This window comes from Chlamydotis macqueenii, chromosome 21 (assembly GCF_036417535.1).
Source record: "Chlamydotis macqueenii isolate bChlMac1 chromosome 21, bChlMac1.mat, whole genome shotgun sequence".
Classification (NCBI taxonomy): Eukaryota; Metazoa; Chordata; class Aves; order Otidiformes; family Otididae; genus Chlamydotis; species Chlamydotis macqueenii.
In genome coordinates, this window is record NC_141576.1 from 2,888,673 (window position 1) to 2,914,575 (window position 25,903).

The following is a 25,903-nucleotide window of genomic DNA, read 5'->3' on the forward strand; positions in this document are numbered from 1 at the left end:
ATGCTGTGCCTGCCCTTGTTCTCAGCCCCTTGCCGGGTCGGCAGCGGAGGAGGAGGAGGAAGGGGCTGCAGCGGGGGTGGGAGGCACCGGTCCGCTCCCCGCCCCGCCAGCCCGGATGCCGCCGCCGCCGGTTTTCCTGGCCCGGCCCCGGTGCTGCCGCTTCGTCCGGGGGCTGCCGGCGGGGAAAGCCGCGGGGGGGTGGGCAGAAGGGGCTTTTCCTCCAGCCGGGTTTGTTTTTGTTGGGTTTTTTTTTTTTTTTTTTCTCCTTCCTTCCCCGGTCTGTGCTGCAGAGGGGGAGGTGGGAAGAGCCGAACGCGGCGGTACCCCCTCGCCCCCCCCCGCTGCAGCACATGGGAAGCAAAAGTTTTCCTCTTCCTCCTCCTCCTCATCTCTCCCCCCCGGGCCGGTCCGCCGGAGCGGTTCGCAGCTGAAGGGATGGATCTGCCGGCACCCCTCGGGTGTTGTCCTGCGCTTCTCTCTGATGGGCCGTGAGGAATAAAACCTCGCTGGGGCGTTTTCTGCCTCTCTGAGGGCTGGCAAGGAGCGAAGGCGAGACTTCGATCGCATCTTGCGGAGGGCTCCGCGAATTTGCGGAGGAAAGGGGCTGTGCTGGGCAGGAATAAGCGGATGCTTTAGCACCGGCGGAGAAGCAGCTGTCCATCGCTTTGGTCCGGCCCCACCATGGGCACTGGCATCTGCTCGAGGAGGCAGAAGGGGCTTCTGCAGACCGGATTCTGCCTGGTGACCGTGGCGTGTTTGGGCTCGGGAGTTTTCATGTACAACCACTTGCAGCAAAAGGTGCGGAACGCTGAAGCCCTGGCCCAGAAATACAAACAGCAGCAGGAAGCGCTGTCTGCCCAGCTCCAAGGTGAGTGACCTGTGCTCCCTGAGCCTCCCTCTCTCCCAGCGTTACCTGCTGGTGCTCTTGCTGCACAGCCCGGTGACAAGCGGGGCGCCTGTGTGAAGCAAGGTTCAGCTTTTGGCTTCAAAGAGCCCTAAGAAGATGTTGTTGCCTTTTTCCTTCCTTCCTATTTCCTTCCTGTTCCCCTTTGCTGTCTAGAATTCGATTAGCCTTGAATCGGAACCGCTGCTCGCAGCAGCAAGAGGAAGGTGGTGTGCTGGGCTGGTGAGTTCAGCTGCGTCACGTCTGTTCCATTTCTTCTCCCTGTAGTTCCCTTTGGCTGTGAAGAGTAGTCTGATGCTGTTACAAATGTGAAGCAGTAAAAATGCAAACAGGACTTGCAGAGGCTGGTTGGGCTCTGCTCTGCAGGAGTGTCTGTCCAGAAAGGGGATAGAGAGGTGAGGGGTCCTTCGCTAAAGTTTGTTGTCATACTGTCTGCTGCCCACTGCGTTTTCAAGGAAACAAACTTATCTTATTTGCAAGAGACTGATCTGTGACTAGAGAGGTCTTGCCAGCTTATTTGAGGCTGATTGATGCTGCAGTATAGAGCTCCCTAAAAAGGGGGGAGGAGGAAGAATTGGCTTTTCTGAGCCCACTGACCAGCACTTGGTCCCTCTGGCAAGAGCTGCCAGAAGACCGGAAGGCCAGCATGATATGTATATTCCCTGTCCCGTCCTCCTCACCTAACTGTGACTGGGCAAATGACACTTTAGCCCATGGAGATATCTCAGTAGGGGCTGAGGACACACGTTACTCCATTGCTGAGCTCTTATCTTGTCTAGTCTGTCATTCTGGCCTTACTGCGTCTGCCACAGCACCTATTGCTAGATTTGAAGTCTTTAGAGGGGTTTGCTGAGCTCCCTGTAGATAGGCTTGGTGGGAATCCACTCTTTGGTAACAGCAGTTGTGTGTGATGCTGGAGGACAGGTTGGTTCTGGAGTGCCCACAGAATTAATTCTTGTGGATGTAATTGTTTGCCTGTGACTAGTGACTCAAAGTAAAGAGATTTATTTAACACTTTCTGTTCTAACAAGTGAGTTTAGATTACTGTGCTTACATAGAGAGCTCTTCCTCAGGCTAAAATCAAATACAGGGCATCCATTATGACCTCTGCCATCCAGTGGCATTGTTTCTATAGCCCTGTATTGCTGGGGAATTCTGCAGGTCAGGGTTAAATCTGTTCTGGTGGTTTTGTGTGCAGTGTTGTGATGCAAATGTAACGTACACAGACTTGTGCTCAGGGCTGTGTACTTCTGCCTGTAAACTGGGAAAGCAGTGTGGTGTATGTGTTTTGTCTCTAAAGGAAACACTTTAAAACCAATCAATTTTGTTATTTGATCTAGTATGTGTTTAGGTTCACTGCTATTATATTATGTTTTGTTCCCATTTCTTCTTACTCTATCACAAGGCAGTCAAACAGCTACAGCTCCTGATGAGTTGCACGTTCCCAGCCATGGTGATTTCCACCTGCATCCTGTGTTTGAGATGCAAAGATCAGCAAGGCAGAAGTTGGCCCACATTCCTTTCTGGTGTGTCAGCATCTCCTGCTTCTCTTGGAGAGAGGGGCTGGTTCTTCAGAGAACAAGATAACAGTGCTAGCCTCAGGGAACCCCAGTTTTGGGAACAGCAGGCTCAAGCAAACCACTGAGGCTCATAATACTTTTTTTCCACTCAAATACGCTTGAATGGCAGAGCTGTAGCCTGTTGCTGGGGTTTCTAACCCTCTGTCAGTTTTCCCTTTCCTAAACACAGTTGTTGCCATGGTTTTTCTTTTTTATTTTGAGGAGACACTTACTTGTCCAACAGTTTCAAGAAAGGCAAAGCTGCTTTTTTGATTTGGCTGGTCGGAGAAGCCTAGTGACTGACAGATGGGAGCCGTGTTCATGGAAGTCTTCCCGCACACGTGGCTGTGGCTCTCGTGCTGTCATCCTGCAGTGCTGCTCCCTGTGATGCTTTGGCGCTGAACACAGGAGAGCAGGGAGCTGGGACTCTGGGCTCTATCCCTGCCCTGTGCTGACTGGTTGCCTGACTTTACTTGCTCTGTTTTCTGCATCAGATTTCTGTCTCTCCAGCTCTACAAAAGCAGGATGTGTTATTCTGAGGTGGAATTCAGTACTGTTTAACTAGTGCTTCAGCTGTCTCCTTTCAGCTGTCATTCCCTACCATTCCCATATCTGAGTACAATATATGATTAAGGCTTCTGGTAGCCTTTAAAAGCTTGAAAGCACAGGCTTTTGTTTCATAGGGCTGGGCCAAGAGTTGAGTGAAAGGGAAAAGGAAAACAAGTGGAGGAGGGAGCGGAACTGTCTTGAAACCAGCACTGCCTGTCCCATGTGCTGTCTTCTACTGGCTGCACGCAGGGAAACAGATCTCATCCACTCTCTGAAAATAAGAGTAAAGCAGCTGCTGGCTTTGCTGTAGGGTAAAACATTGTGTGAGAAGAAAGGGAGGTGTTCTGGTGTGTGTGACCTTGCCCAGCCTCTTGCCTGGTGGTCGGTACCCCTTGTCCTGGCCAGCTCTTGCTGCTGCATGCGGAGGTAGCTGTTTGCTGTGACCCAGCGGACAGTCTTTCTGTACCTTGATCCAACTGGGATCCAGGAGGAAACTCTGTTTGGCTTTTCTGTCCTTCCATCTCTTCTGCTGGATGGGGTTGGAGGTACGTCTGAAAGTGCATGGAGACACCTTGCCAAATACTGAGCTCGCCCTTATGGGCTGTAATTTGGAGGACTCTGCTGTGTCACGAGGCTCAGAGGGGATTAGAGAGTCTCGCAAGCTGTGACCTGGTGTGCACTTCAGATTAATCTGTTCTGTCTCAGCCCCCACCCCAAACTCATGCCATGCTGAGTTATGTAGCAGGTGGCTTTAAGCGAAGTGTTTCTTTGCCACCTCCCACTTCCCGTAGGTGTGTGCCTGTGTGTGTATGAGCATGCTGCTGCCTGGGGATGGGAGTGAAATCAGAGACACTTTATTTCTGTCAGTTCACTAACAAACGACAGTCTTGAAACAGATGGGAAGGAAGGATGCATTTACAGTACCATCCACTTTTCTGACATTCCTGATGTGGCCTGACATTGGCAGATCAAACTGGTGTCTGGGGTGGAGGAATCTTCTCTCACCATAGGCTGCCGTGGCACTGTGGCAGAGCATGCAGCACTCAGAGCGTATTTTATCCAGTCTCTTTCCTTTGCCATCTCTCTGGATCAGAGAGGGAGTTATGATGAGTCTGGCTTTCGTTCTGCTCCCCCCTTGCAATGAAAGATTCTTGAGCCTGAGTGACTGGTGCCAAGGGTGATCAGTTGCGATGTGACTGGATGGAGACTGGCAGGAGTATTTGGTGCCTCTAACAAGGGAAGGAACAGAAAAGAAAGCTCATAACCTAGAAAAAGCTATGAGAGGGGAAGGAGGACTGTGCAGCCTGGAAGTTAGTGTTGACCTCTGTTGAGAGCTGTTTGGAGCTGTGAGCCATGGGCGGTACGATGACTTTCCACAGTATGTGCCATTGGCATAGAAATGGCCTAACGAGCTATGCACTGTGCATAGTTTTAGCAGAACCAGAGCAGCAAATCTGATGCCTCTGCTGCCTTGTTCCGTGAGAGCAGGGGGCCAGCATGCACTCATGGCTTTCCCAGGCAGGTGCGAACAGAAAGTGAGTAAAACCTGAGACAGCTGGTGAAACTGGAAGCACTTTCCCTTTATGAATCTCTTGGTCTCCTGGGCAGATATTTATCTCAGTGCTGTGGGGTATCTGAGACAATCCCTTCACACAATCGCCCTGTACTCTGTGGCCTTTTAAAATGAGAAGGAGTCTGTGGAAGGTCTGACCTTTTCTTCTTTTCCAAAGGCAAGGCACTGCAAGGGATTTCATTGTTTCAGCAGTTCAAGTTCTGCATTTTTAGCTCATTTGGCAGCAGGTGACAGTGCTTTAGTACTGAGTTCTGGCTGAATTCCAGCCTGGATTTAGACACTGACCACCTTCCATTCTCTCCTGTAATTGCAAATTGTTAAAGACTTCCTGGCTTCCCGTCCTCTGAAGCCATACAGTGCCTTTTTGGTCTGCTAAGTTGTTGCTGTATTCCACCACAAAGATGAGTTGAGAGACTATGCAATGCAGCACTTTATCACTGCTTTGTGTAAAGCTGAACACACTTCTTCTGGGCTCTGGATGAATGGCAGAAGATTGCAACTTTTTTTTTATATAGTCACTGGAGGTTACTTCAGTTTATCATACTCATAAGGTGTTGGGAGAGCCAGATTTTGTCCTAAACTTCTGAATAAACAGCCTATGATATGGAGCTGTTCCTGAAGCCTCACTGCTCTGTGGTGCTTGCATTAGGAGTGGTGGTTATGGGTGTCAGCACAAGCCTATTGCTGTAGCTGCTCTCCTGTGCTTTAGTTTCCTGTTTACTGTGTGAGATCAATAGCACCTGTACCTTGGGGTCATCTAAGCAGACCTTTACTACACAAAACAGTTATTTACTTGTTTGGTCCTGTGCTGAGGGTGCTTGGCTCTCCTGAGTGAGGCTGCAGTAGTTCAGCACATGCACTGTGCCGTTCTGGGGGACAGAGCACAACAGTGCTGCCAGCGAGGCTGGTTGCTGCCTCAGTTGTCCAGGGTTCTTCTGCTGCAGAGACCTGGAGAGGTGGGTAACCTGCACATGTGGGGTGTTTCTAGCCCTGCTCATAGACTGTTTTATTTCTTTCAATGTACTCAGAATACTAGAAAGAAACCAAAATGAAATGCATGCAGGAGAAACTCCAACATGAGAGATTCCTGCAAGCCCAGAACCACTGAGGCAAATGCAGACTGGAAGTTCAGAGTGTGTGAAAGGGCATGGTAAAGCCTGTGAGTTGCTGAGCATCCCTAATAGTCCCAGCAGCCACGACATTTCATGGCTGGTGTGAGGTTCCCATCACATCAGATTTGTTCTCAGGTGCTGTGCTAGATAAGACTGCAAGAAACATGAGTGCCCAGAGCTCACAAATCTTCTGGGAAGTGGCTGATGTTCTTAAGATGACAATTTCTTTGAACGAGGCTTTTCAGCATGTAATGAAGAAGCACCCACAGCCTCTTGTGTGCTTAGCTGGGCTGGGGAAGCCCTCAGGGTGACATCTGAGTAGTCTGTTGGGAAAAGTGTTTCTAAAAATAAAGCTGCTGTGAAGTAGACACTTGGGCAGCTGCAGTGATGGGCTTGCTGCTTACCAATGTGCTCAGCAGGGGAAAAATACTTTGAAATTTACAGAAAAAAAAATACTTGTTTTACAGTTTGGAGAACATGATAGTTTCTTTCCTCACTTTAGAGGAAAATGTTAATGAAGTGGCAAGGGGAAGCATTTTCACCATTAGCATGTCTGTCTTTGTTAACTAGGGAAGGTAACAAACAGAAGGAAGGAGATGGTGTGGCTGGTGACAATAGGTATTCCTGACCTAGGACACTTGGCCCTTCCCGCTCTCTGAGGGAGGTCAAATGTGACAGGGAATTAGGTGGGTCAGGGGAGACAGCGTGGATGTGAATGGCTCCTCAGTTTGAGGTGGCACTGAGCTTGGCACGTGATGAGCCCAGGCTGGCAGAGCTTAAAAGATGGTCCTTGTGCCTGCGGTGTCTAAAAGCAGTGTAGTCCAGGAAAAGGGAAAGGAAGCAGTTGTACTGCAACTGGCGAAAACCTTAGGATTCAAAACTTTGTGCCTGGCTTTTTTTATCACTTCTCTCTTGAGCACTTGCTGGCCCAGTCCACAGCAAGATTTGAGGTCCACATGTGCCCCTGGTCGCATGACCTGCAAGAGGCTTGTTTTGGGGAAAAGAATACGTTGGAAGAAATGTCAGGGTTTATCTCATGCTCTGCCTCTTTCTGCTTCCCTAGTTGTGTATGAGCACAGATCCCGGCTAGAAAGATCCTTGCAGAAGGAGCGAGGGGAACACAAGAAGACAAAGGAAGGTGAGTCTCTTGCATGGGTGGTGTAGTGGTGGCCAGCCAATCCCCAGCTGCCCTGGGGGGAGATGTGTGTTGTACCTTAAGTTTTCTGCCTCCAGGGCTGTGTGTGGATGTTACTGAATGCCCCCCAGGTGAGACTCATCCCTGGTTTGTACTTGGAGAATAGTTAACTGACTTGTCCATTGCCCCTGGGCAAAAGGTGCTGGGAGGTGGGTCCTGCTCTTGTGTTCCTGTATATGTCCTCAGTCTGCTCTGTGAGTAACGGTACCCATGATGTGACGGTTGAGCCCTTTAAGTGATAGGGCTCAACCTGGCACTAGACCATGCTTTTTTTTTTTTCTTGGAAATACATAAGCTTTCATATAGAAGTGATCTGAAGACGCTGAGCTCTACAAGTGCTTAATTACACTGGCATCACTGCCCTCCATAACACATGGAGAAGACAGAATGTCAGATCCTGTAAAGCTGGTGTACACATGCAGGATATTTTAAGACTGAAATACAATGGGAAGTAGAAAGCTAAGAGATTAGCTCATGTACATTTCAGTGGAGTAGTGTGCTTGGATGTCAGAGCCCTTTGCACCTGACTGTTGTTGGCAACTTAATAGCTTGGTTTTTATCTTCAAAACTGATATGTGGAGTAACATCACAACTCCTTACTCCTACGTGCACCAGCTTTGGCTGTAGCTATGTGGCTACAGCTAAAGGAAAAGCTGCATTTCTGCCTCTTCTATTTATTTGGTGGGGACTGACTGAGAAAATCATCCTAATAAATGTTATCTTGTCATGGGACCTTTCCATTTTGACAAGGTGACACAGATGAGATGAGCAGAAGCTTCATAGAAGCTTTGATTTCTCCTTTCCAGAGTCATCTCTCGCTTCAGAGCACCCCAAATCCTTACACAGCTTCAGTGACATCAAAATGTAGCCATTTTTGTGCTGAAGTAGGAAGCCACCCATACACTTGCCTATAGAATGGGAAAGGAAAGATATTTAGTCCAGTTTAAGATGGGTGGACAGCCGTCACAGAAAATACTACCATCTTTCCGAGAGCACTGAGTGGAGTTTCCTAGCAGCATCTGCATTCCAGCTTGTTGAGTTGCAGCCTTTTGCTCAGCAAGGGGCTTATTTTCTCCTTCCCTTCTTCCACCAAAATATAAACCAGATCCTTGTTAAATTCCAGCTCATTAAATTGTCTTCTCTTCTTCCATTTCTAGATTTCTTAGTGTATAAGTTAGAAGCTCAGGAAGCTCTCAACAAGGAGAAGGTAGGTACAGTTTATTCCTCGGAGTGTGTGTGATAATAAAGATTTTTCTAGTACCATTATAGTCATGAGGCCAGTGCTGGAAGGCATGAAAGACTGAGTGTGTATGGTACGAGATGAACTTTGGCTGACTCCCCCTTGCAAGGCTGTTGGTGTATGAGGATTTACTTTGTCTTCAGGAAAGATTGTGTTGTGCTAGAGCTATTCTGCCTACTCTCCCATGTGTGACAGATGAGTTGATTGTCAGCTTCTGGTGTAGCAGGGAGTCCTGTGCTGCAGTCAGAAAAGGGAATTGCTGTTTCATGGTACAGAAGAGTCCTGGGAAGCTGAATGCAAGGCACACCACAGGGAACATGGAGAAGAAAGGCTGTGATGGTGATGAGGGAAGCATATCCATTGTTTTCTGTCTCCAGGGACTGTCAAATGGTTTCCACTAGCCTGTGGACTTCACATTCAGCGGGGAAAAGGACTCTTCAGTGAAGGGTAGGAAGAAATGCCTTGCTGGGTTACAGTCTGTCCCATTCACGTGAAGTTATAAGGCTGGTTTTATTTGTTTCTTGGAGCATCTGTTGATGAGATGCTGGAGAAGAGGAATTGTTTTTTAGCTTTTGCACACAAAACCACAACAGGTGTTGAGATGCTGGTGCTACAGTGAAGAATGGTACCCTGGGGACAAAGGGGAAGAACGGCACCCTTAGCAAAGTGTAAGCAGGTGGGCTAACCTGGTGCAGACCCCTCTGTGGACACATACAAATCCTTCTCTGCTGCTACTTTGTCAGCTGAACTTAGCTTGATAGCTGTACCTAGTTACAGCAGTTTGCTTTAGGCTTAATCAATTGTTTAGAGATTTTTTTTTGTTAAATGGTGCAATTTTTGTGTGTAGGCAAAGGCCTTAGCCCTGGTGCTGCCTGCCTCCCCCTCAGCTGCTGCAAAGAGTGCTCAGCCTGCAGTGGTGGGGTTTACAGTGCAAAGCTCTTTAAGTGCTGGGCCTGTCCTAGATAAAGAACTGAAGACTGGGGAAAACCACTCTGAATGTGAATCAAGAGCGCAATTAATTAGCTGGCGGCTAGGTTGTCTTGGAAGGGTTATTTTCCAGCTGTGCTCAGGCTGCATGTTCTGCTGGTCACTGTGTGTGTGCCTGTGTGAAGGGGCAGCGGGAACTGCTGGTGATGCAGTGGCTGAGCAGGTGCGCCTGTGTTTCTCCTTGCCTTAGGTTTTTCTGAGATCTAATGGCACTATTTAATCTCTTTTTTTTTTTTTTTCCAGCAAGATTCTATGAATAGATATGGGGCCCTCAGTTCCCAGCACAAGATACTGAAGGTAAGGGAGGAATCTGGTTTCACATACTTGCCACCTGCCTGTTAAAGAATGCTCCCTGGAAAGAGAGTACGTGCTCTTGCTTACCAGAGATGCCTAGGAGAGACCAAGGGTTTCCTGCAGCTCGTGCCAGCACAGAGGGAGGAGATGGCACAGTGGTATTGATCTACGTTCCTTCCTGAGGATTCAGGTTCATAGGAGTTTCCTATTTATTCTGTTGGGCTTTGTATCAGATTACAGCCTTCACCTACACGTCATTTCAGTTGTGGTCTTTGTGCAGTTTATCACACAGGAGTTGTGGTGTTCAGCATGTCCTTTTCTGGGTCCCTTAGTGTGAAAATGGGTCTATTCCTTGTAGCTTGCTCTTTGGGCCAATACAATGTGTTCCAGTCCATGTTGAGAGGCTCAGAGGGGCGTAGCTCATAGCATTTTACAGCTTATCACATGCCCTACCTGAAGAATATATTGATCTTAAGTTTGCTTTTGTCAGAGCAATGAGACTGTGACTGGTGAGGGTGCTTTTTAAATGTTTTTAGTTAGAGCATTGGCAGTGAAATGGTAATTTGATTCTGGGATGTAGAAAGAGGGCTGGGTTCCAGCAGCCCTTAGCACCGCTGGGTTGTATTTCCTGAGCAGAGCTGGACCTCCAGCTGCCTGGCTTTTGGATTCAAACTTCGGGAAAAGGGAAGTACAGTTCTGTCTCTTGGGTGTTATCCAGCACTGTGGATTCTGGGAACACTTCACAACAGTAACGTTGCTCTTCACAGCAACTGCAGTCTGAGCAGAATGCACTGGTTTGCTTCTCTCAAGGGGACACTGAGAGCATTTCGTCCTGGCTCCCTTTCTCTTGCTTTCTTTTATTGGGGAGAAAAAAACATCTATTTTTAAACTACATTTACAGCTGCTGGAAGACAGGCCAGCCTGTGGGACTGCAGTGTGGTAGATTTAATCCCCCCCCCCTGAAAAAGCAGTATTCAGCTCAACTCCTACCTAGTTAGGAGACTGAGAGTAACAGTTCTATTACTGGAGCACAGGCAAAAAATGCTTCCCACTGGTACTAGCTTCCTCAGGAGGAAGACTGCTGCCAGCAATATCATTATCTAGGAAGTAGACATGTAATGCTGAACAGAAGCAATGAACTCAGTGAAGCTGGAGTTCCCAAATATGACCAAAGACTTCCATGAAGCTACATTGACCTGTTTGGCGTTGGTGTTTCTGGCCACTGTTGTCATGCTGATCTATCCTGAAGTCGTCTATGTCTGATTAATATCTGCAGCGAGGGGTTTGACTTTGTCTAAAAATAGCAGCTGCGGTAGTTGCCTGTGTCTGGATTCCTGCTAGGGCCAGGCTTTGTCTTACAATTTCTTTCATTCTCTTGAGTGGAGGTTAATTATTTTGTGAATATCATTCTGCAGAATGCATCCTAGCATTCACTGGAATAGGCAGGCAGGGAGGTGAGTGGCTTTAAACAAAATATTTTTTTACATGGACTTCCTGAAACTGCTGGAATGTGGAAACTTGCAGTGAGGTGTGCCCTTCCTTTCCTTGTGGGATAAGCATCCAAGTTACAGAAAGCAGCCTTGTACAAGATGCAATCAAAATCATGGCAGAAATGCATGTTTTTGAGGTACTTTCTTTTCTCTTCACTTGCCCATTTGCCCAGAGGCTTTGGTGAGACAGAGCTACTGCATAGCTGATGCATCTTGGGCACTACATGTTGTCTGAACATGGGATGAGAGGACTTGCTGGCCTGAACTCTACAGCTGAGTTGAAAGACTCCTGATTTTTGACAGATTAGCTGACTTTCTGAATTTGATTTCCCTATATTACAGTGTAGGGCGTGATGGGTAGGGACACAGTGAAACACAGCAGGGTTTCTCTGTACTCCCTCACCCCCAGCTGCATTTGTATGTTATTCACACCATGGTCATGTGCTGTGTCTTGGAGTTTCTGCTTGACTGAGTAAAACAGTGTAACTGTGAGGTAGAGAAGGGAATGACAGTCAGATGGGCAGCTCTGGACATGAGAGGTTCTTGGCTTCCTCGGGGCTGTCAGCACATATAGCTTTGGTAAACTGAGTCAGTCAAGAATGCTCTGTGTACAGTTAAGTTGCTTCTCTGAAATATAATCACACGTAGCATGTTCTACACCTCCTGTCCTGCAACTACAATAAAACAACATCTTTAGATTCCTCCTGAAGTTTGCATATGTTGGTCACAGCTGTCCTTAGAAACCAGCTGGTTTGTAAGCTGCTCACAGATGCTCTGTGTGCTTAATGAGCTGGACTGGGCCTCAGGTGCTTTGTGTGACCTTGGTCAAGGTATTTATCTCTCTTCAGCTTCCTGCTGCTATTGAAGGATGAATATTCCCTCCCTTCTTCCTGACTGAGCAGTCTAGGGACAGACATTATGCACATCACTTGGCAGACAGAATATAGGCTGGAAATTAATTGACCTGAGCTGATGAGGACTTAAAATTCCCTGATTTTTAACAAGAAACTCCAAGCAATTCAATTCTCACTTGCTAATGTTGGTGGCTTCTGAGATGTGTAGTATCAAAATGATTTTAGGGACGTGGTTCCTCTGCAGTGTGTTCTGCCAGTGGTTCTGATCGCAACTGTAAGTACCTAGTGTATTTGAAGCCAAAGCAGGAATCTTTTACTCTTTATTTTCCCTCCTGATCTTGTGATCTGTTTAACCGGACATCCTTGGCTTTCCACTGTTCTGTCTTGGGGACCCCTCCGCACCAGTAGCTTTTTCCTCTGCATTGCCTGTATTTTTGGAGCGTGGTTCTCTCCTTTTAGTGGAGGACAACTGCTTCAAGGGAGAATGCCTGGGCCACAGATGCTTTGTTTTACTGGAGATAAATGCAATCGTCGCTAGCATTTAGAGGTTTGGGTTTTTTAAAAAGACTTTTTTTTAATAGGAAGGCTGATTGAAATTGCTGCCTGAGTCCTGAGGAGCTATTGTGTGGAAGGGCCAGGGTTCACCTGTGAGCCAATCAATCTGCATACATAATTGGTGTTGACAAACTAAATGTGGAAGGACTCTCTGGGTTACCATGGGAACAAAAAAGGAGGTGAATTCTGGTTCAATGGGTCTGAGCAAAAGGATGTCTCAGCATGTTTTGTTCTTCGGCCTTACAAAAGGGAAGGGGAAGAGAGAACAGCTCTTGAACCCACTTCTATGTGATGAATTCTTGGCCTGCTTGAAATCGTAGTCTTGAGAGCCTTGTTATCCTGGCATTTTATGCCTGTCAGCCCCATGTTGCTATGAGGAATGCAGGCTCCCTCTGGTAGGGATACCATACTTGCAAAAGGTCTTCCTCTTGTTCTGGCAGTTTGGAGTGGTGGGTGGGAGAACAGCCAGGCTACTGGGAAGCAAATGAAGCGGAGAACAACCTGAGTGTTTAGGTATCTGTGTCCTAAGTGACTAGCAATACCTGCAAACAGACACACAATAGGAATTGGACCTTCTCCCTGCTTAAAGGTGAACTGCTTCTGTAATGCAATGTGTAGACTGATGCTACGTGCACCATGGAAACTGTGCTTGCAGGTTGTCCTTCAGCATGTCTGGGACTCTGGGAGTGACCTTGGATTTATGCAGTGTTCCACAGGCATTTGGTTTGATACCAGCAAACAGTAGAGCCTGCATTGACCTCGCAGGGCAGGGTGTGTGGGGAAGCTGGGAAGGAGCAGGAGTAGTTCTTGGCTGTGTCCCAGGGTCTCCATCTCTTTCAGGCAGGAGTGGAGTTGCCACCACATTCTCCTTCTGCTTTAGTGGCTTCCAAAGAGACATCCAAAACTGCTTCACAAAGTAGAGTTTAATTGACATTTCACATCCCTCCTGAACCACTGAACATAGTATTTTATTGTATCTGAGACTTCTCATTACCTTATTGGAGGAACAAACATCTCTTCTGCCCCCCAAGCAACTTTAGAGGTGCTTGAGTAGCACTTGGCAATAGCTAAATTATTCTTCTCCTTGTATTGACTCTTTGTCACTTCTTTTCATATTCAGAACCAGCATGAAGATGTCAAGAAGCAGCTGCTTGACCTGCAGCTGCAGCACAACAGCTTGAAACTGGAGCATCGTAAGACATTGGAGACTCATAACCAGAAATATGCCCAGCTGCAGCAGGAGAAGGACAGTGAAGTCACAAACTTGCAGGGTGAGTGAGATGGAGAGCTGAGAAAACACCAGGCAGTGAAAGGACTGAAGAACTGAGTTCAGGAGAGGACAGTATTTCTTCTACAGGCTTCTAAAAGGTCTGTTCTGTAGGAAGAGTTCTGTATGACTGTGTGCAGCACCTTTGCCCTTCACTACCTCAACTGGAACGCTGTCCTACCTCAGGGTGGTAGCCCAGGAACAAGGGCAGTGTTTAAAACTGGCCAAGTGTCCTGAAGTTGCATCGAGGAGATATGAGAGGTGCAGGGCAGCCCATCAAGCATCTTCCCCATGTGAGGGAAGCCATTGGGGTTTACAGCTGGTGGTTTTGTGCAGGAATAAACAGAAGTGGTAAACCTCCTGATGTGGTCATTGAGACCAGCATTTCATGTCTGCCAGTGCTGGTGGTAGAGGAAGGACATACAATGGCATGAAGGTTTTGATTTCCAGTTTCTAAATAAGCTTTGAAGACCTAGATGTTACTGAGGTGTTGGCTCAGTGGAACTGCAGGATATTTTTGGACATGTCTCTCTGCAGGGTAGATGCCTTTGGTTCTGGTTCTCTTGAAGGATTAGGGGAATATCTCTTTTGTAGTCAGAGGTCTTAGCAGGAGCGGTCTTGTACTAGCTGTTGTCTAGCCTGAGCTAGCTGCCTATAAACACATCCCTTATTCACTCCTCCAGGCCAGCACTCACAGCTGTGGGTGCTTTCAGCACTGTGTACACAAGGTAAACAGTTAAAGCTGTACTCCTGTAGGACACCATTCCATATTTCCTCATGGCTGCAGGAAAGACAGAGCATTCTAATCTCAGTTTGATGTTAAGTTTCACCACAAGGCAAGAACACAGCACTCAACCTCAATGACAAAAATGTCCTGTCCCGGGGTGAATGTTATAAAATAAATATATATATTTAGACAACTGTAACCAGAAATGTCTAATGTTGAGTTGAAAGCTTGCATGCAATTCAGCAAAGTGACCATCCTGTTATGGGAAAGATTCCCATCCTTGTTCTAGCAGGTGCAGCTATGTTTGCAGAGAAATCCCAGTGTGTGCAGTTAAGAGTGCCCTAGGATCCAAAATAAGGTTGACATTTTTTAACAGCCTTTCTTTTTATCAGAGGATACACTTCACTGCCTTGAATACAATTGTGTAAGTGCATTGTGTGTGTGTCTTGTCACTGAAGTGCTTAAGCGTGTGCAGAGAGCTTGAAAGGAGCCCAGCCTGGGGGCTGTAAGGCACAAGCTTGCTACTTAACAGCATAGGAATAAATGTGCCCGAGGACCAAGCTGTCCCATAGTTGCTTTCTGTAAGTGGGTTGTGGGGTTTTTGTTTGTACTGTCTTTTCAAGAGGCAGCTTTTCTATGCAGTAGGAAGGAACCTCCTTATTGGATCTGCTGTGGGTGCAGGGAACTTGACAGACATCTCCTGTAGCTGTTTCTCAGCCTTCCAGTTACCACAGGAAAGGGCAGTGACCACTGCTAGCTGTTCTCCCTGCTATTCAGCTGCGATGGGTAAGGGAAATGAAGAAACATATTTTATTCTGATAGCAAGCACAGCAAGAGCCTGACCCTCATAGCAGTAGTTAGCAGAGATGCTCTAGAGCGGAGAAAGTTCCTTGGATGGGCAGGAAACCTGAGTGCTGAGAGGAAAGATGATTCAGGTTTGTCAGTATGTTTGCCTAATCCCTAGCTAGTGATTCTCTAATTCCTGGGCTTGGAGAGATCTGTGAGGTCGAGAGGGATTCATGGTAAAGAAGAGAGATACTACACTTGGGAAAGCAGCTCTTAAGCAAATTTCTTTTCTTGCAGATACAGTCTTTAAACTCAGAGAAGAGAGCAAGCTTCTCCGGAAGGCCCACCAGGAAGTTCACTCTCAGCTCCTTAATGCCCAGGTAATCAGCAAGGAGATATTTGGCCACATGGGACAAGCTTTCACTGGGGTTTGGGTGCACCATCAAATGTTGTCTAAATAACAAATCTAGTTATCAGCTGTATTCCACTGTGGGGAGTTGCCTAAAGCAGTGCTGGCATGTGCTGGTAGTGTACATGCATTCTGTACAAGGAAAATTCTCCAGCCTGGAATCTGTCCAGTAGCTGAAAAGACAGGTATGCTACACAAGTCACTGTGGTTCAAGTGAGCATGGACCAGCATATCCAGCTCTGAAATGCCTCCTGTCGCTTACCTGCAACTTAAATACTTCTACCCTAAATGATGATGAATTGTCTTTGTCTATGCCTATAAAACAAATTGTGGAAAGAAACTGCAGTGCAGAGGTGCCTCGCCTAGCTTGCTGAGACTACAGATAGACACTCAACAACCCTGGTAAACAGGTCCCCTTCTGCATCTCCCTGTGAAGCCTTAATAGAGAGGGAGACATAAAAACTCGTGAAGAGCTATGTAAAACATGATTTCTCAGTAGTAAGTGTTGGAGTGATGCTTTTGGAGCTCGGGGCAGACGTGCAAGTGATGTTGCCTTAAGACTAGAGGCAGAAAAGCATTTTTCTGCGGGGGGGGAAAACCAAAAGTTTTGTTCATATGCTGTTGTGCTCATGCTATGGAGATGGTGTGAGCCTCTTCAGCACACTGGAAGTCCTGACCTCACAGAATTCTGCTTGCCCAGCTGAAGCTGGGAGCTTCCAGATGACCTGGGAGAAGGGAGAATGCAGGGTATACTGGGAGAAGCGGGAGGACTTAATATCTGTAGAGTGTCTGTCTGAGGTCTTGTGCTGAGCCAAGACAAAGCAGCTTTGTAAATACACTTTAAAAGTCTGAATTAACCTTTTCTGTTGTTAATTAACAGCCTTCTGTCAAGCACTCCCCTGGATTATAGGATAAGCCCAGAAGCAAGGAGCTAGTTGTGGTTAGGTGCTATTGATGACTGAGTTCTTTTTTTCCCTGAACTGGATGCTGAATTTGAACTAGAGGTGTGGGGGCTAGTGGGGTTTGATTTCTACAAGATTGCTCTTGAGTTCTGGCCTAATCTGCCCTGCAAAATAGCAGGGCCTGAGTGGTTTTAGGGCACTACAAACTTCAAATGGCTTCACAGCAAGCTCATACCAGGAATTGAAACAGCATGTTGAGTACAAGCTCCTCCAGTACCGTGGCAAGCCTACATTGACACCTCCTCCTAGCAAAATGCACCTCAGCCTTAATTTTTAGGCCTCCTGACCAAACTTCTGAAGCAGCTGCCAATGTCACTGCTTTGTAGCTTGTTCTAAAGCAACATTGAGACCCAGTCAGCTCCCATCATACAGGCCTCTGCCATTGACAACTTGAGTCAATATTGGTCGATCAAAGGACCTGTTTGTCATTACATATTTCTACTTCTGTCTTGCTGTGTCAATGCTGAGTGCATCTGCATCTGGCGCACCACAGAGTACTGTTAAAATGCTCTTGGACTAACAGTTTTCTGATCAGCCCTATCTAGTGTCTAATCACTGTTTCATAGCACAGAAGTGAATGGAATTACATTTGCCTTGAGTGGGGTGAGATGCCATATGTTAGGGCAGACACCCACAGACTCCCAGCTTCTTTATCAGCACTGCAGGTCTTCATTGCAGTGACGGGGTGCGACCAGTGTGTGGGAGGCTGTGTGTTAAGGCTGGTCTAAAGCTTCTTTCCCTCTGGGCTGACCACCTTAGCAGGCTTTTGGGTACAAGTTTTGGTTCCATCTGGCTTGTTCAGATTGGAAGCAGTCTCCTACTGGCTAGGGCTATATCCCACAAACTGTTCTTGGCTTCCTTTTCCTTTCCTCGTTCCTTCTATGTTAGCTTTGCTGAGTGGTTTTTTTGAGTTTTGTTTTGTTGTTTTAATGTTAAGGTCAAATTTCAGGGGGAAGAACTGAAATCAACAGAGCCTGCTCAGGAATTAATTTCCTGCTAAACTTTCCTTGCTGCTTGGAAGCTTTCCTACTCTGCCCAGTCCCTAATTTGGTCCATTTCCAGGTACACTGGCAAGCATATGAAAAGTTCTCCCCCCTCACTTTCCTATAAATAACTGGAGTAGGAGTGGGGAGCTCTTCCTGAACTTTTTAAAGCCTTACTTTTCTGGGTTGGAGATGGAAGAAATAAGCTGCAGTACAGAGGAAAGCATTGCATTTGCTTAACAGTCTGGCATAATCAATTTTCATTTGTCTTGCAAAGTAAATTGATTTGTTAGGCAGTTTTATGACAATTCTCAGTCCTGCTGAGATGAGCACATCCACGGAGAAATGCCTCCACAAGAAGAAAAAAGCTGACCTGAAAGTACGTGTGTGTGAGGCACAGGAAGAGAGGGAGCCACACCTAACAAGACCCAGGATACATATTTTTATTTTGTGCAAAGGCAGGAGTTGTGTCAATGGCTCATGCACTGGGCAAAGAATTGGTGTCATGGGTCAGCACTTCCAGGGTAAAAGTATGCAATAAAATAAGATGTAAGACTGGCAAATGGGGAATACAGAATATCCATGAAATCTGGAGGGAGAGTTAAGGCTAACATGGGCTTATTAGTGGTTGTGGATTATCTCCAGGCTTTCATATATATAATATCTATCTTTATTAGAGTATCTGTGCTGAACAAATGGCCATAAGAGTGGCTATCCTCAGCAAGGAGCTGTTTAACCCTGTTATTGTGTGAGGTTTCTCTGTACCCTTCTCATCCCCTCAGGCCCAGATGGAAGAGTTCAGGCAGCTCAAGGAAGCTCTACAGAAGATGCCAAGTTTCAAAGGAGGAGGAGGAGCTGGGAAGGGGCAGCAGCAGTTTCAGGTGCTGAAGGAGCAGCCCGTGGTGCCTGCCAACAGCCAGTTGCAGCTGATGAGGCAGAAGGTGCAGTATTCCCAGGAAATCCCAGGGAGGAGAGCTCTGCAGGGCTTCTGTGGGCTTTGAACTGGAGGGAACTGAGCTTGTTCCTTTAGAACTTGCTCTTGTCCTTTCTTCTTTGCAGGCTTTTGCAGTCAATCAGGAGAACCGGCCTGCTGGGAACCTGCTGGCATCACAAGTCTCTGGGGTTCAGAAGCAGGCAGATGGCCCTCTGCTGCAGGGCCAGAATTCATTCAGTAACGATGGCCTGAGGCCACAGGCTAATGTGCTCTTTACCCAGCCAGCCCCACAGCAAGATGCTAATTCACTGCCAGCTGCTATGCCAGCCTGGCCAGCAAGACACGGGGATGGCCGTGTGATCCGATTCACCCGGACCATGAACAGTCTACCAAATGGGAACCCGGTAAGTTCTCCACACTCGCTGCTGGTTTTGTGTGGCCCTTGCTTTTGAAGCTCAAAATTATTAGTATTTGTAATGACATGCATATGTGCATTCCACTTCCCTGATGTGGAAACTGTCCTGGCCTCAGGTTTCAGCTTCCTGTGCACTCTTAAGAGTTTGTGGTTTAGTGTCTGGGCTCAAATGAATGGGCTAGGGTTCTTGTTCTGGATCCTGCTGGATCTGCAAAGAGTAAATAGTAAAAGCAGCTCCCCTGCCTACTGGGCTGATTGAGAGTGAGCTTATAGAAAGCAAATCTCTTTAAAAAAAAAGACATTAATTGCAGTGTGGTTAGACTATAATTACAGTAACTATTATAATGGCAACATGTGTGGGGTTTTTTAGAGGTGGCTTTGTTCCTGTTTTCTTGAAGATTCACCTACCCAAGATAAGTTCGGGTCACAGAGGATCAAAATTATTTCTTGACTGTGTGGAAGGAGGACCACTTTTCCTGCAGGCTGGCTTGATAGGACTGTAGATTTGTTCTGGAGCACTTATGTACCTGTTGTTCTTACATAAAGGATTTTTCTGGCCTATGAGCCTGCCCAAATGCAAAGGAGGTCTGCAGATATTTGACAAGATTAGGAGCTTGTGTATATCCTGAATGTATGCATGTGTATTCTCTGCAGGATCTAAAGACGGTGATGCGCATTCAGGCGAAAAGCAATGAGGAAAGCCAGGCTCCTGGATTGTCACTGTCTGATCTGAAACAACCCTCTGCAGCAGAAAAGCCTCAGATGCCAGAAAACCACCCCTCTACAGGGAACAAACAAGTGCAAATGGAAAGGTTGGTGAAACAAAACTCCCTCCTACTCAATGTTCAGGCTGAAAAGTACTGTACAGGCTTGTTTCTGGTCTCTCTCTTCTTGTGTTTATTGTGGTTTCTACTTGAAAGATGGAAGACTGAAGGAAGTGTTAGTTATTGGTTCCACTGTCATCTAATTCTTGTAACTGAATGTTGCTGCCAGGTCTCTATCTCAGCTGAAGCAGAAGACCAGTCATGTTGCAGGCAGTGTTGTGTGATTGAATGCTGTCCTGGTTTCAGCAGGGATGGAGTTAATTTTCTTCTCAGTAGCTGGTGTGTTTTGGATTTGGTGTGTGAAGAATGTTGATAAAAACATTCTGATGATACGAGTTGTTGTGAATGAGACCAAGGACACTGTCTGGCTTTCCAAGTCTCGTTAACGTGCAGATGCGGGAAGCTGGGCAAAAGACAGACAGAATAATTGATCCAAACTGGCCAAAGAGAGTATTCCATGCCATAAACGTCATGCTCAGTATATAAGTGGGGGTTGCCCATGGGAGGGGGCATCATTTTCAGTTATTCCTTTTCTTGTCGGGTATCCGTTCGGGCACCCTTGGCATTCTTTTCTTCTCTCTTGCTTGCTGGCATCGTTCCCTCTACCTTGCTGGCTTGCTCTCCCCCTTTGCTTGCTGCTCGGTGTTGTTCCTGTGATCACTGCTCAGGACGGGCTGCGTCGGTCATTCGGACATCGGGTGGTGAGAAATTGTACATTGTTCATTTTGTATATTTTGTATATATTAATATCCTTATATCCTGTTAGCTTTGTAGTTTTTAGTATTTTTAGTAAACTGTTTTTATCTCAACCCACGAGTTTTCCTTTCTTCCCAATTTCTCTCCCCTGTCCCACTAGGTAGGGGCAGGGTGAATAAGAAAACTGTGTGGTGATCCGGGCTAAACCACCACAAATGCACAGACTTGTGGGTGCTGTGCTGGCAAAGTCTCCTGTGTTATTGGTGCATGCTCTTGCAGGCTGCCTTTATTTGAACTGTTTGGTAAAGTGTTTGTGTGGGGAGGAGAGAGAAAGAGGAGTTACTGCTGAGTGAGGTCAGGTCACTGTGGATTTCCTGCTAGCTAGAGAGGGTGGGATGGGAGTCTGAACTGACTCGAATCTCCTTCCTTTCAGTGATGTTAAGTTAAATATCCTGGGTTTTTTTAGCAAACTGAAAAAATTCTGCATAGTAGAAGTGACCCCTCTGCAGCAGCAAGGGTGGCTAAAAATTCCTTCAGTTTCTATAAATAAGAGACATTAAGTTGTATATTAGAGCTGCAACTTGCTCATTTTTCCACTGACTAATCAGTAGTCTGCCAAGCTCTAGAGGAACAACCAGACCTTGAAGATCTGAAAGCTTCTCATCTCCAAGGTTATATGGTAATCTAGAAGCAGCAGGCAACTAGCTTCCATTAGGTACTAGAGATTTCTTCTGATTTTGCTTCTAGGGCAAAGACAAATTCCCAAACTCTGTATTCTCTTCTGTTTTCTTTCCTCCTAGGGAATGGAGGTTGGGTTCCTGTTGCCAGTGCACTCCTGAGGTATGCTAGGGATTTTCCTTCAGAGCCTGATTAGAACACATGAGAAGTCAGAGGTCTGAGACCTGTGATCCCAAAACTATGGTTTTATCCAGAAAGGGGTAAAAGTTTAAAGCAATAGTTTATGCCAGAAATGAAGACACAACCAGAATCCATTATACAGCCTAGCTTTTGTCCTGTCTATGTTCCTGCATACCTGCACTTGAGATGTAGCTAATAAATTCAGCTTCATCTGGAGAAGTCAAACCAGTTCAACCATATCAGCACAAGGATCAGGGTTTACAGTAAGAGACTTGAAACTGGTACAATCTTCTAGGCTTAGCTGAAATCTTGGTATTAAAATTTACTGCAACTTGGGACCGTTGCTTGTATCAGACATCCTCAGCACAATGTGTTCTCAAGACCTGTTCTTGGGGTAAACAGGAAGGGAGTCCCTTGGAAAGGGCAGAGGTTCAGAGAATGGCATGAACCTACCTATTCATGCAGGTAACAGAACGGGTAATTCCTACGGAATGTTACTTGTATTGCTGTAGTACCTGGGATTCTAGCCAGGGACCTGCATCCTGTTGTACTGGGTGCTGTACAGGCACAGGAGAAACTGTTTACTGTCTCAGCGGCACTGAGAAGACCAGGCTGTTTTGCAAAAGGAAGAAAATGTTTCTGAGGCTGCAATTCATCAAAGTCTGGCCATAATCCAAAAACTGTTTCTGAATATAGTGCTTCCTTATTTAACTTATCCCCTGTGTGTGTCCTGGTCCTATCTGCTCAAGTTTATGGGTGCAAACAAGATTTCATCTGTAAAGGAGACTTCTAGATTTCCTTCTAAATTCAGCCTATCCTACCCACTCTTTCCTACCACTTCTGTTTGTTCACTTAAGCTGTGCTTTTCCCATGTCAGATTTTCTTGCATATTTCTTTAAAGGGCAATGTCCTTACCATACTGCTCTGGTAGATAACATCTGCATGGACACAGAGGATATTCTGCCTTAGAGAGGGGCTTGTGTGGGTGTAACCGAGGGTGAGGGCTGAAGTTGTGGTGGCAGAATGGTCTTTCCTCAGCTGAAACAGAAAATGCAAATACTGGGCTTGTTTTGGCAAATGATTTCTGCAAGGACAAAGACCATGGTATGTTTTGTGTGCTTTTCTTTTTCCTGGATCTATCACCAAGAAATCACTGAGCAGCTGGAGGCTGTTATTTACACTGCATGAGACTTGTGATAAGGAGTGCATAACCAACCTTCTCCAGAAGGTGTCAATGCCAAGAACAACATCAAACTGCAGCAGAGTACAAAAGAGGCCATGCATCCAAATGCCAAGACCTGTTGGTTTGGGTGGCTGAGAGCAGCAGATTCCAGATGAGCTCCTGATGGCCAATTTGCCTTTTGATAGTTTTAAAATGGGGAAATCTGAACTGAAGGCTGGGTTAGGATTTTCCTTACTGGAAGTTTTGTGTGGTGGTAGTATGTTGGCTTTAAAAAGCTGCTAAAGCTAAGGCCATTTACCCTTCTTCAGCAATTAAAAACTTAAGACTTTTAAGTAGACTTTTAAATCTCAGCTGGCTCACATAGCAGCACAGGCTAGACCAAGCAGTAATCCTGCTTGAAACTGGTGTAACTTAGTCAGTTTTTGTTTCAGTCACTTTTAAGAGTCCCTGTTATTGGTATTTAATCCCTTCCTTTACCCTTTGTTTCTGAGGGTGTCCCTGAGTAAGGAGACTTGGGAAGAAGACATTCCTTGTGAGACAGCCCTGCCTTCTGGGCTTTTAGGGGTTCACTCAAACTAAAATGAAGATATTCTGTTTTTCTCTGACCTCCAGTTAATTTCCTTGCAGTGGAACAGTGTTATGCTAAGTACCCTGCTGCTGAGCCTCCAGTTGGGTATCCATGGGAGGTGTGCTATTGCTGCAGACAGAAGCATTAATGAAAAATGTGTTGCATTTGGCATATACCTTGGTATCAAGTTCTTGTTCCTCTGAGGCACTTCTGTTAAGAAGGACGTAGACATAGATATTGATGTAGACATCAGGAGAAGTGTATTTGAGGTGGAACCATTACAGAGGAAGGAATTGCTGACTGTGGCTGCCTGAAAGGGGTTGCCTGAACTCTCACAGATAGAGCTGTGTATGAATAATTGATTTTTCAGGTCAGTAGACAGATGAAAACATTTGGAGGATGGTGGTAGGAAAAGTAGTAAATTTTATTGGAAGGCGGGTTCCCTCACGGAATGAAGAATCAAAACTTTCCCATGTTCACAGAAAAAAAAAAGCAAAACGATCTGTGAATGTTTCTTTTCAGCTAGTTCTATTTTCCACTGTTTGGGTTTATACAGTGGACAGATGCATGCTATGGAAGAGTTCCGTAAACAAATGCTGGTTAAAGTATCCATCCCAGCTGCAAAGCTTTAAGAGCTTGTAGCTTTAAAAAAAAAGAGACAACAGAAACTGTCAGTTTTGAATTGCAGCTTTACTGTTTATTTTGAAAGGATTTTTTTCCCTTCTAATGGGCCAGAATTCTATAGTCTTCCTCAGTGGCATCTTCATTTTAAATTAAGTTGGAACAATAAAGAGGACTTGTGACTTTTCTTATATTTTTTCAAAACCCTGGATTTATGTATTTGGGTATGAGTGAGTATTTAGAATTAGAGTTTATTGCTATGTGGATATGTTACTGCATCATGTGAATAATATTAAAGCAGTTCTACAATAAATTGTGTTTATAAAACATAACTTATTTTGTACCTAGGTGGCATATTAAATGTTCTGTTTCAAGCAGATACCACAGTAACTAATGCAATATGTTAGTTTTGCCAAAAAGTTAAATTAGGACAAGCTTCTGCATGTTAGAATTTTTTTCTCTGCCTGACAGCTTATTTCATAATGCTATTTCTCTTGATATACTGATGCAGAGGGGTTCTGTTTTGTTTTGTATCCTTGTTGTAGCTGGAAGGGCATTGTTAACAAAGTGAATGCCCAGATGGATGAAAACCAAGTGCACAGTTACCCAAAGAGCCTTCATTTTGATCCCAAACCTGGGCAAGAGATGCAGAAAGGCAGCCCACAACCACCCACTCAGAAGAGAGGGGAAGAGCATCAAATAGCTGATCAAGAAGGCGAGAAGGAAAGGACAGATAATGAGGAACTGGAAATGGGTATGGTTTCCCTGATCCTATGCTGTACAATACTAATTTATTGCTAATCAAGATGGGGAATGTGAAAAGCTTTCTACTTGTGTTAAAGGAAAACCTTAAACTCCTGAAACTCTTATGCTTTTATAGTCCTTGGTCAAATGAAAAGCCTCGACAGTTTTCCATTTTTTGTTCCCTGTTGTCCTGCATCCTCACACATTCCCAAGGTAGTGGACTCAAAATCTGTGTAAGCAAAGTCAATTCTTCCCTCTTGGCTATGGGAGTGATGGGGAAAATGTCACTGTTTCTTGCAAGACTTGATCTCAGTCTCCTACAGGAATTGATTTAAGTGGGTTTCCTAACTTAGGGCAGAAAATTTCCCAACTGTCTTTAAGAGGCTAAAAGCAAATAAATTCAAGGGCAGCTAGTTGTTTTTGTGAGTCAGCCAACAGAGCACCAACAGCTATTTTAAAGTCTAAGTAAATGCACTTGGGCAGTTGGAGGCCAGCTCTTATAACAGCTTTCTAGAATTCCTGTCTTCTGATGTAGATCTGTTCAGGCCACTGGGCCTTGACTGAGTTGGCTAATAACAGGTTGGGAGAAGCATTTGACTTGATGTAAAGTTCATCACACCATGAAAGCAACTAATGAATAATCCATTAGCTTATGTATTTGGTAGAATCTTTCTTTGCCTCCTTCTCCAGATGAGGATTATCAATTGGACTGTAATATCAGTCACATGTGAGTTGCAAAATGAGGGAAAAATTAAACAACTATTTGTGTTGTGTGGAACTACAGAAAACAGCTGTAAAATGACTAGACCTTTCAGAAAATTACAGTGAGTGGGTGGGGGCTTTGGAGCACTTCCAGAGGTTGGGTAAAAAGGGAAGGTTGACTTAATTGCAACTATATGTCTACAAGTGTAACAGGGAAGCTGCAAACTTTCTTTGGAAGCAAATAAAGACAACATAAATGTATTGCAGTAAGCCAGTCAGGCAGTGCAGAGCTGAAATAGGCTTTTGAGCAGAGGTGTCCACTCTGAGAATCTGTGCAGAGATGCTCTGCTGTGCTCAAGGAGCCAGGATATACAGTGTGAACACTTTGTGGACAGATTTCTTTGCTGCAAACAGACTACCATCGATTTCTCTTGCACACATAGAAATAACCTATAAGATTCTGGAAGTTAGCTAGTTAAGTTCCTCAAAAAGGGGCACTGAAATGCAGATATGACTAATGCTAATTCTATGTTGCTGGACTGAGGCAGAATGACTAAGTAGGTGGCTTTTCATGTAGCTAATTTTTTTTGCTGCAGTCTTGAATGCAGTAAGGCAGGGAAGCTGTGAGCTGAGACTCCCATGAGGGTCTCATTTGAAATGCTGACTTGCATCCTACTAAATGTTATAAAGATGGTCTCAGCCTGGTTTCTTCAGTTGATTTTGGCTCTGCATTTGGAACAGAGGTACGTCACGGGGCAGAGATGAAGGTCAGTGGTTCTGAATCTTGGATCAAAAGGCTGAAATGGGTGATTTCCTCCCAGGCTACTGGCTCAGTTCACTCTGTGCAGGTGAAGTCCTCAATCCAGAACAGTTAAGTAACAGCTAATTTGTTCACCAATGCCTGTTCAGAGA

At 45.7% G+C, this 25,903-nt stretch overlaps 1 protein-coding gene across 1 annotated transcript in view; it reads left to right on the top strand.

The window, feature by feature from the left end:
• Positions 1-369: 369 nt before the first annotated feature.
• LOC104482916 (uncharacterized) overlaps positions 370-25,903 on the top strand; it is a 35,380-nt gene continuing 9,846 nt past the window's right edge. The window contains exons 1-10 of the mRNA XM_086764643.1: positions 370-868; positions 6,761-6,835; positions 8,050-8,099; positions 9,363-9,416; positions 13,433-13,583; positions 15,390-15,472; positions 18,229-18,387; positions 18,506-18,784; positions 19,450-19,607; positions 24,091-24,299. Coding sequence (XP_086620769.1) covers positions 682-868; positions 6,761-6,835; positions 8,050-8,099; positions 9,363-9,416; positions 13,433-13,583; positions 15,390-15,472; positions 18,229-18,387; positions 18,506-18,784; positions 19,450-19,607; positions 24,091-24,299 — 1,405 coding nt within the window. The 5' untranslated portion in view covers positions 370-681. The remainder of the gene's footprint in view (positions 869-6,760; positions 6,836-8,049; positions 8,100-9,362; positions 9,417-13,432; positions 13,584-15,389; positions 15,473-18,228; positions 18,388-18,505; positions 18,785-19,449; positions 19,608-24,090; positions 24,300-25,903) is intronic.